At 63.5% G+C, this 11,785-nt stretch overlaps 1 protein-coding gene across 1 annotated transcript; it reads right to left on the minus strand.

The window, feature by feature from the left end:
* Window positions 1–1,444: 1,444 nt before the first annotated feature.
* Window positions 1,445–11,540, minus strand: LOC119109635 (protein FAM43A). Its single transcript, XM_037233344.1, has 3 exons — window positions 11,203–11,540; window positions 6,877–7,064; window positions 1,445–2,609 (listed from the first exon to the last, which is right to left on the minus strand). Exons 1-3 carry the CDS (start codon window positions 11,327–11,329, stop codon window positions 1,827–1,829), a joined length of 1,098 nt encoding a protein of 365 aa, XP_037089239.1. The 5' UTR covers window positions 11,330–11,540; the 3' UTR covers window positions 1,445–1,826.
* Window positions 11,541–11,785: the final 245 nt, after the last annotated feature.

The following is an 11,785-nucleotide window of genomic DNA, read 5'->3' on the forward strand; positions in this document are numbered from 1 at the left end:
GCGCCCTCCCGGTCGTCAAGGTGCGCAGCTACTGGCCGTTCCAGCCGGGACCTTCGCAGTACTCACCGGACGCGCCGACAGGGGATTGGCGTGACGAACTTCTGATGAGCTCCGGTGCTCCGCGGCTCGGACGGGCCGTCATAAGACACGCTCGTCATGGCGCGCTCGGGTTATTGTTGGCGAGCGCGTGTCGCGGGGTATTATTGACCACGTGGTCGTTTCGCGGCAATGGTTTCGTGGCGGTGGAGAGATCATGAATAAGCCATCCATCCGCATCTGATCTGAACGGCAGCGGTTGTTCTCCGGCGCTAGGTGCGCGAGCGAGGCGGCCGTGGTTTCGATGGGCAGTCGTCTGAAAACTATGCACTTCTTTCGTCACCTACGCCGAGCACTTTTGGCGGCCACGCCAGATCCGGCCACAGCAGCGACCGTCCAACTGCCAGCGACAGGCCCAGGGCGTCACGCTTTCGTCGCCGGAAGTAAATTCACCGTCGCGCTTGCGTGCAAGGCGAGACGACGCTAATGCGAATCGGTGCAACTGCCAGGCGCGACTGTGCCGCGTTCGGCGGGGCGCCCGGCCGCCGGTCGTGACCTAGAAACGGCCGCGGCGCGCAGCCTTGGCGTCTGTCGGAAGCCATAGCCGGCTTCCACGCCCCGGACACGGCCAGCCCGAAGCCGGAGCCGGCGGCGGAAGTGCCTCGACCAGGTCCGCAGCTCCGCAGCAAGGGCAGAGGCTCAGCGCGTCAGGTGCTGAGGCGCAGACCGCCGCCGGAAGGTGACACCCACCGGTTTGCCGTTAGCGGCACTGGCTGAGAGATGAGGGGGGGGGGGTCCCTGGTGTCCGTGCTGTCCCGCCCCGCGGCGCAAAATGTCAGCTAAGCTTGAGACTAGGCTGGGAGAAATGGATTCAGGTGCTTGCGATTGGCCAGCGCGCCGGACCAAGGCCCTCCCCGCGGTGGTCCTTGTAGCAGGCTAGAGTGCAAAGGTGAACTATACCAAGCCCCTTTCACTCACGTCTGTTAGGAACAGTGATGGATTGCAGCATACGACTCTGCTCGCGTATCAAGCCTTTATACGCAGCGAGAAGCGCGCTTCGGAACTGGCGCCGGCTTACTGAGATGATTGTGCAACCATGATTCCGCGAACCATTGAAAGCTCGGTAAGTAGTGTCTCTCCTTTATTTCGCTAAGGATACTGCACACTGTTATCTCTTGTACTTCTATATTAGTTGCATGTATCACATTCTCGTGGACAGTTGCATACCCTCAATAATATCTGCCGATTAACACAATCCTGGCAACAAGACAAAGTTCGGCAACAGGCTCCTTCGTTCAGGAGAGTTTCCAGTCGGTACCAGACCAGGTGCTCCACACTGGTCGAGTGAGCGCGGGCTCCCATACAAACGCCTCAAAATCCAACAGCGGCGACAGCTGTACGCGGGCACAGAAACACGCCCCAAACAAGCTGCGCGGGCTCCTGCACGACCAGTACAAGCGCGCCAGCGCGTTCATACGGAACAGGGACGAAGAGCTGGCTGGCGGCAAAGGCAGGCAGCCGTCTCCAGCACGGCTACAACACAGACAAGGACGCGGACGTCGTGGTGCACCTCGGCCAGCGCCGAGACGAACCAGACGCCGATGCGACGCAGCCGCCGGCCAGCCGCGTCACATCGCGTCTCGTGACGTCACAGACGTCACATCGCGTCTCGTCACGTCACAGGGACAGACAGACGGTTCTGAGCGGAGATTTGGCACGCAAACTTCCTCAGCGGCGGGTGGCGCCCCGGCGCGGGGCGCTGACTAGACTCACGCGGACGGCGCGCCGCCTCAGGCGACGCGACCGACCTCTTCGGCGTAGCCGCTTTCGTCGCTGGCGCTGTCGTCGCTGTCGTCTGGCGGCTGCGACCAGGCCTGCCCCAGCTCGAGCTCAGCCACGCGCCGGCGCACCTCCAGCCGCACGTCATCGGCCAGCCGGCGGCCGGTCGGCGAGCGGGCGCTCAAGTGGTACACGCGACACGGGCCGGCCGTCTCCAGCAGCGTCGTCTCGCAGTCGCTGTCGGCCGTCGGATCGCTGGGTACGCTCGTCGCGCTGCGCTCGCTGGCCGTGTCCGAGTCGCTCTCGGAGTCGTCGCTGGAGGCGGAGGCGGCGCCCGCGTGCGGGTCGCAGCTCACCACCGGCGGCGGCACGATCGGCTCGCTGAGCGCGCGGGGCCGCGGCGGCGCCGCCGGCGGCGCGCGCTCGGCCGCCGCCGCCGCCAGGCGGCGCGCGTCGTCGCGAGCGGCGATCTCCTCGCCCTCACGGTCCTCCTCGATGCTGCTCAGCTTGGGCGCGCTCTTGCTGCGCTCGAGCGGCGGCCGGTAGTTGACGCCTCCGCTCGTGAGCACCACCTTGCGCCGCGGCGTGCTCGGGTACAGCACGCTGACCACGGAGAGGCGCGCGTTCTGGCGCAGCTGCTTTTCCTTGCGGAACTCGACGAGCGCCTGGTGCAGCCGCTCGGTCAGGTGGCGCTCCATGAGGCGCGCCTTGGCCTCGGACGAGCACAGCACGGCGTGGCAGCGCAGCTCCGGCTTCATCTTGCGCCCCTCGTGTCGGTACACCCAGCAGAACATCTGCGAACGGACAGGGAGCGTCAGAGATCCGGCTGGGGCGCGGAGCAGGTCGGAGGAGGACGGCGGAGTAAACACTGCGAGGACAGGGTGTCGTGAGAGGAGGACGACTGCACCATCGAGACAGGGCCAACCCATGGGGAACTGCACGCAGACGGGACACGGACGCCAAGGCAAAGTACGCGGACGCTCATGGGAACATTGGGTGGGAGGGTCGGACCGGGGCACAGTTCAGACGGCACGGCCCGTTGAGATAGAGCCTGGCGACGGCGCCGGCGCTCCAGCATGGACGCGCATAACTCAGTACAGACATGCAGGGAATGTGGCGCACAGTAGACGTGCAACGGGCGCCAATAGGGCTCTCACTTGCAAACAACCTCGTGCGGACGTCGCACAATTCCGCCCGAAATAAACTGTTTATTCAGGCGGATGCCAATGCATAACGAGCCAATGAGGGAACCGGCGCCGCATCAATATCGAGCTGTCCGCAAACGTTGTCTGGCGGGCGAGGCCACGCGTCTTGGACGCCGCGTGAGTGCGACCTTGGACGCGCCATTTGCGCACACAGAGTGCGTGCGTCCGAGACCGCACAGCACACAGCCGGACCGCCGCAGGCCGGACCGGGCCAGGCCGCACCCAAACCGGCCGCGGCAGAGGCGCCTGCAGCGTCAAGAGCCGGCGATGTGGTGGAAGCCGCCCCGGTCAGCCGTCAGTAGGGGCCTCACCGCCCCTATCCCGGACATCACCCTGCGCAGTGCGTGGTCGGTCGGCGGGGCTCATTTGCATCGCTCACGGCGCCCCTAAGTCGTCCTCGCGGCGCCAGCTGGACCCCACGCTCGCTGACCTACTTCCTCGGGACTCACCCGCACGGAGGTGCCCGCCGCCCGCGCCGGCGTACATCACGAGCAGCCGCTGCAGAGCCGGGGGGTGAGCCCGTGCTCCAGCCCCGGCACACCGCCCGGGAGTGTCTCGCGCCGACCCCGCCTGGTCGCGGGCGGCCGGGCCGCTTCGCCAGCGTGCCCGGGCCAGCCGGCGCCGGCGCCGGCAGCCAAATGTCGCCGATAGCCGTTCACGGCGGCTGCTCCCGGACAATGAGATGACATCGCGAGGCCGGCTCATGGCGCGTTCGCATGCCGTTAGGCGCCGCTCACGCCATATGGACGGCCGGGCGGCGCGTGGGGCGCGGGACGCACGCGGTCCACTGCCCCTCCGAACCGGTCTGGTCCGGTTCGACCCGGACTGGACCGGTCTGCTACGTGGTGCGATGGGGCGCACCGCCCTCCGCAACCCCGAAGCCGGCTCCAAACACAAGAACGGGGTTTATACAGCCCGACGACTGCAGCAGAGCGCCATTGTGTCTGGGATTGTGCGCTGCGCACAGCTGTTCGAGTGCTAGTGCAAAGCAGCTGCTCCGACTTACGTCAACTTCTTGTTGTGTAATGCTAACCACTGGCTCCGCGAAAAGCTGCTCACTACCAGCGGAAGCGACGATTGCCCCAAAGATGGCATAGATTGCGCTCGTGCTCATAACACGACATTTCTACAGGGTCGGCGCTGGATTACGCATCGATTCCGACGATTCTGGGTGGTGTTGGTCGGTGGACTTCGTGCAAATGATGGTCGCAATGGTTGACCCCTAGCGCATCCCGACACATCAGGATGCGCTTGCGATGATTGTTGACCTTGTGCGCCGCGCTGTATCATTACGGTGTTCGCAGCTCAATGACTAAGAACCGTTCAGGGTCAAATACGGAGAAGACCCAAGGGCTCAGTTCATCTTTCTCTCCGATGGCAATTTGTGGCAATTCGTTTCCAGGCACCAGCCTGACAAGCGTTCATTTCACGGTTTGTTTGTCGCGCGCGCACACTCCGACAATCAATTGAAAACACGCGGTGAAGGCTGGAAAAGCACTAGTGAGTCAACGCCTGTCGCGTAATGTGCTTAACTGGTCATTTATTTCCCACAGCCAAGCCTTAAAACCTTGAGAAAGGGAAAACGCTGCATTTTGTCGCCACGCTCACCATTTTCATTTCAGTGGTGCCGACGAACCGAATGTGGGCGTGGAAACCCGAGGGCGGAGCTCTATTCCGGTGGCCTGGGCGGCGTTGCGGGCCGCTCCGCAAGAACAGACTCACTCCCGCGTCGCCGCCCCAAGGCGTTGTTTGCAACCGGCGATATGTATCATACAGCGATCCCGCAGGCGCGCAACGCTGGAGCTGATCGCTCGACCAGCCGGCCACAGTCGTCCGGCCCCAGGGCGCAGGTAATTATTTGATGCTGAGGTGTAGGCACGGCGAAGGGTCCAACGGCCCAGGAGCCACCGCGCGCGGCTCCAAGCAGGGCGCAACACGCCAGCACACCGGAATTTATTTGGTGCTGGCTAACATTCCCAGGTTATCAGAGGCTGGGCCCGCCGCCAAAATGCAACCATCAGACTGTTTTCAGCACAGCCAGTGCGGATGCTGCCTCAAGATTCTTGCCATGTTATCCCAGCTCCACCACGGGATGGAGGAAAATTTGTCGCCAACTGCGCAGCCACCTTTTTGCGACCTTTTTTTGGACCACCGCGGTTAATTGCGTGGCGCAGGATGTGCGCATTACGCTCGCTGCGGAGACGCTGCGACACCACGCACGGGCCACGGCAGCGCACCGTCCAGTTGTAGCCCGCCCCGGCCGGCACGGCACGGCACGGCAGGGCGTCACGTGATCCTCGTCCAATTACCGGGTGAAGCCGCTCAGCGGCGCGGGGCTGGCCCACCGGCCGGCCGCGGCGAGCGCTAGCCCGGCAGCAGCTGGTCCGGTCCGGTCCGGTCCGGTCCGGTGGGAGCGGCGCCGACAGGCCGCGCCGACCCGGCCCGCCCCCGGCTGCCGCGTTTGACGATGACGACACGCGCGGAGGCGGCCAGCCAACCCGTGTCGACGGCTGATGGGCGAAACCTCGCCACGGCCGGCGAAGCGAACCGCGACTTTCCTCGAGGCGGAAAGCATGGTAACCCGATTTATTAAGGTGGCGATGCTTTAAAGCGGCTTTTAATCCGACTCAGCATTACTTGCGCGATATGCTGTGGCTGTGACGAGACACGATAGACATGACCTGCCGGCTGACGTGATGCAATCTTTCTGCTCCACGACCAACTCCACAACGAAAAGTAGCCGAACCGAGGTAGTTAAACAGGGTAAGAGTGCCTGTCACCCGAGCCAGCTCGGTGAGCGCGCCGCACGAAAGTGAGTGCCCCCTCCCCGCGCCGGGAACGCCGCTGGAAGCGGAGGCACGACCGCCGTCACAGTGCGGAGCACGACCGTCAGGTCTGCCGACGGCTCCACCTCCAGCGGTCACCGCCCCCTGGATTTGCTGAGGGTTCAGCAGGCACCGGACAGGTAGCCGACCCCCCGCCTTCCCCTACCGCCGACGCCATGGGTACGTAACCCCGCACATTTTTTTTCCACGGCAAGCTGGCGGCGGCGATTGCTATTTTAACGGGCGCCGTTAAGATAAAACAAAGGTCAGCCCCGCCCGCCTACCTTATTACGGGCGCCATTATCAAAAGGCACACAGCGCCGAGTGCAGAGCGCTGCAACGGCTCCGGCGCAGCGCAAGGCTGGCCCATGAGACCCCCTCCCCCCCCACTCGCTGGTCCGCTGGGCAGGGAAGGATACTGGGGACGGGTGCATGAGTGTCCTGGGATCGCTTCAGCACGAGGGCAGCCGGTACAGGGGCACCTGGGGAAGTCCTGCCGACAGCACCGCTGACAAGGAAGGGAAGACGCTGGTAAGTTCCAGCTTGACATCACATCGCCCGCCAACGGACAGGTCGCCGTGGACGGCGGTTGAGGCATCGCTTCAGTGATGGAAATATCCGGGTGGCGCCTCCAGGCCGCCTCCAGCAGCCAAGGACAGGCCGCAAAAACAGCGCTCCTGGCCGGTGCCGGCTGCCTGGGAGGGAGACGCGACGCCAGAGTCTGCCGTCACGCGCGACCAGAGTCGATAAGTGTTCCCGGCACGAATCCAAAGGAAGCTCAAAGGAGTCGACACCCTGCTTCTCAAAAACCAGGCTCGAGCCCGTTCTCGCACCACTGATGACGTACACTCACGAAGCGCACAACACAATCTCGCTTATTCCAGCACTGCATTGACCTCCGTGCTGCCCGTTCACAGACAGCCACAGTCACACGACATCTCACATCCAGCCGTTTCACACCCATCCCCTGGGCGCCAGACGCCGCCGTCCACCATCCGCCGTCCGCCGTCCGCCGTCCGCCGTCCGCTCACCTTGGGGTAGCTGGGGTGGGCGTAGGCGTTGGTGATGCGGTGGCTCCAGTACTCGGTCAGGCCGTGCTCGCGCGTGGTCGCCTTCAGGCCAGAGACGGCGATCGTCACGCGCATCTCGATGTCGGGCTTGGTCGACTGGCAGTAGTTCCTCCAGAGCGTGGCCAGCGGCTTGTCGACGCTGCCGCTGCCTGCAACAGCGCGCCACGTCAGGCGGGGCAACACGACCACGATAGCAGCTGGGCAGAGGAGGGGAGGGGGGGGGGGGCAGCACGGCCACAACGACAGCGCCCCCATCAGACGCGGCATGCGGTGGAGCTGGCCATCGCGGGCCGTGCAGCGCAGACAGTTTTATGACTATAGCGCTCCCATGAGGCATTTCAGCTGACCGGGCACGTACTGCAGGCTGGAGCGCGCCAGCGGTGGCGGCCGGTATAAAGTAAGGTCATGGCGCCGTGAGGACGGCTCAGCTCTCTGCAAGCGCACGTGGTTGCCATGCGCCAAGCCCCTCCCAGCATCAGGACAGTGTTTAGTGCCCTTCGTAATGCATAGCTGCTATGCACCATACCCCTCACATCAAGGCAAGGTTCATCGCAATACCAGCACGTAGGGCAGCACCAGCGCCTAACACGCAAGGAACTGGTAAATCGGTCATATTATCCAACCGTGAACAATTGCTGCAGCCTAGGTAAACATACACCGCGCCATAGGTTACCGAGCACTCGCACAGCGAGCGTCACGTGTAACGCGACGGCCCGCGGTGCGCCCCCCGGAACTCGGATTCCCTCACGGCAGGCGGCGCTCACACGGCGCGTCCTCGCGGCCTTTTCCTGGAGCAGCACAATAGAGCGAGGGGTCCCGTCTTTTCCTCCTGAGGAACGGCCACAAGCGTGGGACGTCGTGTTTGTCGTCGCTGTTTGCCGTGGCGGGGGTCCCTACGCTCGCCGCGAAGCCGTGGCAGGCGGGTAAAGACCAGGAAAGTAAACGGCGGAACGGGAAGTGTGCAGCGCCGTGGAAATGGCCCGTGCAAACAACGAGCTGAGTTCAACACTGTTCGGCGTTGTAGGTCCGGTTCACAGGGAATGATGGGGTACGTCACCAGCAGCGGAACGGCTCTGGAGAGCTGAGTATAGCGTCAAGAAAATAAGGTGTTTTTTCTAGGGGTAGCATTATCGAAAGACATCAATTTAGAATTCCATGGCAGGTATCGGGCGCTGCGTCCTGATATCATTACGTTCCGCCCACCTGGGCCAGGTCAAGCCACATTTACTCTTTTTAGAAATGAAAAAGAACTTCGTGCAAAATGTCGTTCTGGCCTGAACAGCATCCCTCGCTACATCGAATGCAGCGACAAAATTGGTCTGTTCGTTCAGAGAGAAATCAAATCCAATTTCTCGTGAGTCCAATCCATTTCAAACCACTGGACTGAGTTACCGACAGCCGTCGGCAGCAATATTTGCCCGGCATCCTCCCCTGATTGCATTGCTTGAGACACTTCCTGCGCGGGAGACGACCCATGTAAACTGTGCCAGCAGTCGCCGACACGAACTCCGACAGTAAAACCCGACAGCCACCTGTGCACAGCTGAGTCACATCCGGCTTAGATAAACATTGCACCACATAGGCCCGGTGTTCCGCCATGCAGGACAGCTCTTTCGTTCCCCATGGCAGTGAATGCACGGTTGCACATATCAGCTGGCCTATCGCACCTGGTGTCCGATTTCGGCCGGCCCGGGAACGACTCCCGCTGCTTTCCCCGGCCGGCCTGCAGTCCCGGATGGCGGACGCGGCAGCTGTTCGGCCCGCGCCGTCAGCAGCTCACGCCGGCGCACCCGGCTCGCAGGCCGGGCAACAATCAGCTGTTTCCACACCGCGGTGCCGTGGCGTGAGGCAAGACGCCGTGCAACGCCGCTCGCCGGCCGCGCCACGGGCTGGCACGCCGCGTCACTGGCCGTTTGGAAACGCGCGTGGCGCGTGACGCGTGACTGGGCCCGGGTCACACACACGCGTCACGCGGCCACGCGTGCGAGCACCGCGGGTGGTGCCGCTGGGGTGGCGGAGAGCGTTCTCAGGTGATGGCGACGCGAGCGTACTCGCGAGTGGAGAATACAGCACATCGGGCGCGGGAACGGTCACGCCAATGTTTCTGAGAATGTTTATGTAATATTTATGAATATATATATTATATGAATGTTGATGCAATGTTTATGAGTCCCACTTTGACATGTTGTCTCTGAAAGATGATTGCTTCGACAACTCTGACTCACCAACTCGTTCCAGGTCATTATTCGCCCGTGGCTGTGTCCATGAGTTTCTCGGCGAGGTATGACCGCCCCTTCGCTTTGAGATCGCCGAGGAAATAAGCCGGCGGGATCGGAAGAGGCGCGGCCCGCTTCCGCAAGTGGAGACCTTCGCGCACCTTGGACACCGCTTACACTGGGACGGCTCGCTTCCCGGTGCGCTGGGCGGACGGCCCGGTGGGGACCGAGTGGCGAGTCCGGGCAGGCAGCGAGTGCGCGACCTCGCTGGTGGCGGGATGTCCAGACCGAGCGGGCACTCGCGGAAGCCTCCCGCTCGCCACAATAGCTGAGGTTTGCGAACAAGCCCAGTTTCTTCCTGGAGATTAGCCGTCGCTGAACAAGCGACGAGAAGAGCCCAGCCGGCCGGCGCGACCGCTCGCGTGCGGCCTGTGTGATCGCGACAGGAGACCGCGTGTATTATCTCGGTCGGCGCAGTCTCTCGGCGCCCTTGACCAAGCGCAGAAACGACAGTTGTCTTCCGCCTTCACGGTGGAGGGGGCGGGCGACCAAGGGCGCCGAAGCAGCCCGGGCCCGCAGGCGCCACGGACCGCGCGCGCCCTCCGGTGGTCGGCGGGCGCCGGGTCGCTCAGCGCCCCTTCCCTCTCGATCGTCATCACAACCGCCGCCCCTTGCGACCGTGCCGACGAATGCCACCTGACGACGCCCGCGCGCCGCGCGAACAAAAACGCGCGGAAGGCATTGTCCTCGGACTGCATCACACCACCTCCCCCTCCCCCTCCCCCTCCCCCCCCCCGCACCCCCCCCCCCCCCCAGCCGACCGCCAGCCGTCGCGTCCGGCTCCGGCGGCGGGTCGCCGCCTCGCCAGCGGCGCGGCGGCCCCGCCGGTGACTTCGAGCGCACCTGTCGGCCCGACGGCCGGACCTGTCCGCAGCTGGCGCCGCGTCCCGCCGGCCACCGCCGCTGGCGCCCCGCTCCTATTGGAATGCGAGGGTGGTGGTACACAACCAGCTCGGTGGCCGGGGCCCGGACCGGGTAAACACCATCGATCCACGTGACGCGCCGCCTGATGGCGAACAGCGCGGCTGCCGCTCAGGCTATGGACGGATATGGCATATACTAGGCACTCGTGCAGGTTTTTGCCAGTCGTTCACAAAAACATGCTGAGGAAACTTGTCCCAGACTGTGAAAAATAACCGACCATCGCCAACGCTCCCGCCTGGGTAAGGGACCGGCCGGTTTCCATTTGATTCTTTCCATTCATGGACTCCGTGACTCCAGAGACGAGCACGTCACGTTATGCCTGCCACGTCTGATTTTCAGCTTGCCCGATTCGGCAAACCAGCATGAATTAATGCTGACGCAATGCAAGCCTTTCGACGCTAAAAAACCAAAAACACCCACATACGCGCTGGAGGGTGAGCTTAGCGCAAACAGGTATGGAGGCGTCGGTGCCTCGGCGTAACGGCCGGCGAGGTATCAGTACCAGTCATTGGGAGCGGCATTGGAACCAAAACCACGCGGACCTCGATTCTTCCAGAAAACGTCGGATCGTGGGCTGATCTGAACACAAGTAAAACCCGCATGGCTGCAGCGGAGTCAGCAAACCATGCCGGTTTCCTCTTATGGTACCGATCTGGAGCAGGCAGGGCTGGACTGACGACGTTATAAAACTCTGCAGGCAATGAAGGCCTTAAATTCATGAAACGCGACACCGATCAACACCTCCTGGAACCAGCGAGGTCACTCGCAATAGTGCGAGGTCTTTGATGGCATCACATGTCTGCATGAGACGTATTGGTCTCATGCTTCCAAAAAACCCTTGAATCTGCCCACCTGCCGTCTCACATAAAGATGGTCGAAAGGCCGTGCCGTTACCCGATTGCGAAACTGTGAAACCATCAACTCGCGCGGGACGGAGCCTCGATGAGATTAGCCGACGCCCCCGGGCACACATCACCAGGCAGCTGCCCGAGACTTTCGTGCTCGGATCACTAGCGCCGTGTAAGCCGAGCCCGTGCACGAGCGCGGCGCGCGGAGCCGTGCCCGCCGCCGCTCCCCGGCCACTCACCCTTAGCCCACTGCGTGACGGTGTTGCCGAGGTAGACCGTCTTGAACGTGGGGTCCTCCTCGGTGATGTCGACGCTGCGCTTCCTCCAGCGCCGGGTGAGGCGCGCCATGAGCGCGCTGGCCGCCATCCCGGCCGACCTGCCTCCGCGGTCCTCCTCCCCCGTCACCGCCTGCAGGTGGTCTCCTGTCGTCACCAACGGCGGCAGTGCGGTCGCCGCTGCCGGCGCTTCGTGCAGTCCGCACCACTGGTTGCGCGCGCCGCTGTTGTCGCTCCTCCACCGCTCGGTACGTCGCAGTCACTGCCGCCCACCGGCCGCCGCGGCCGCGGCCGCACCTGCCGGCGCGGTGACGTCACCGGTGACGTCACGGACGGCGGCGGCGCGGCCGGCGCGTGCTGGCACGGCGGCGCGGTGCGGCTGCGCAGCGGCCACTCTCTCCGATGGGGCGCGCGGCGGTCACCTGTTGGACAAGGCAGGAAGCCGGGGTCAGGCAGGCGGATACAGACGGCGTGTCTCGATGAGGTCACTCTAAGGTCATCCTTCTCGCGCCAAGAGGGAGAACGCAGTAGTCCTGGAACAGGACAG

The sequence above is a fragment of the Pollicipes pollicipes genome, unplaced genomic scaffold (genome assembly GCF_011947565.3).
Source record: "Pollicipes pollicipes isolate AB1234 unplaced genomic scaffold, Ppol_2.1 Scaffold_7231;HRSCAF=8579_pilon_pilon_pilon, whole genome shotgun sequence".
In the NCBI taxonomy this organism is placed as follows: Eukaryota; Metazoa; Arthropoda; class Thecostraca; order Pollicipedomorpha; family Pollicipedidae; genus Pollicipes; species Pollicipes pollicipes.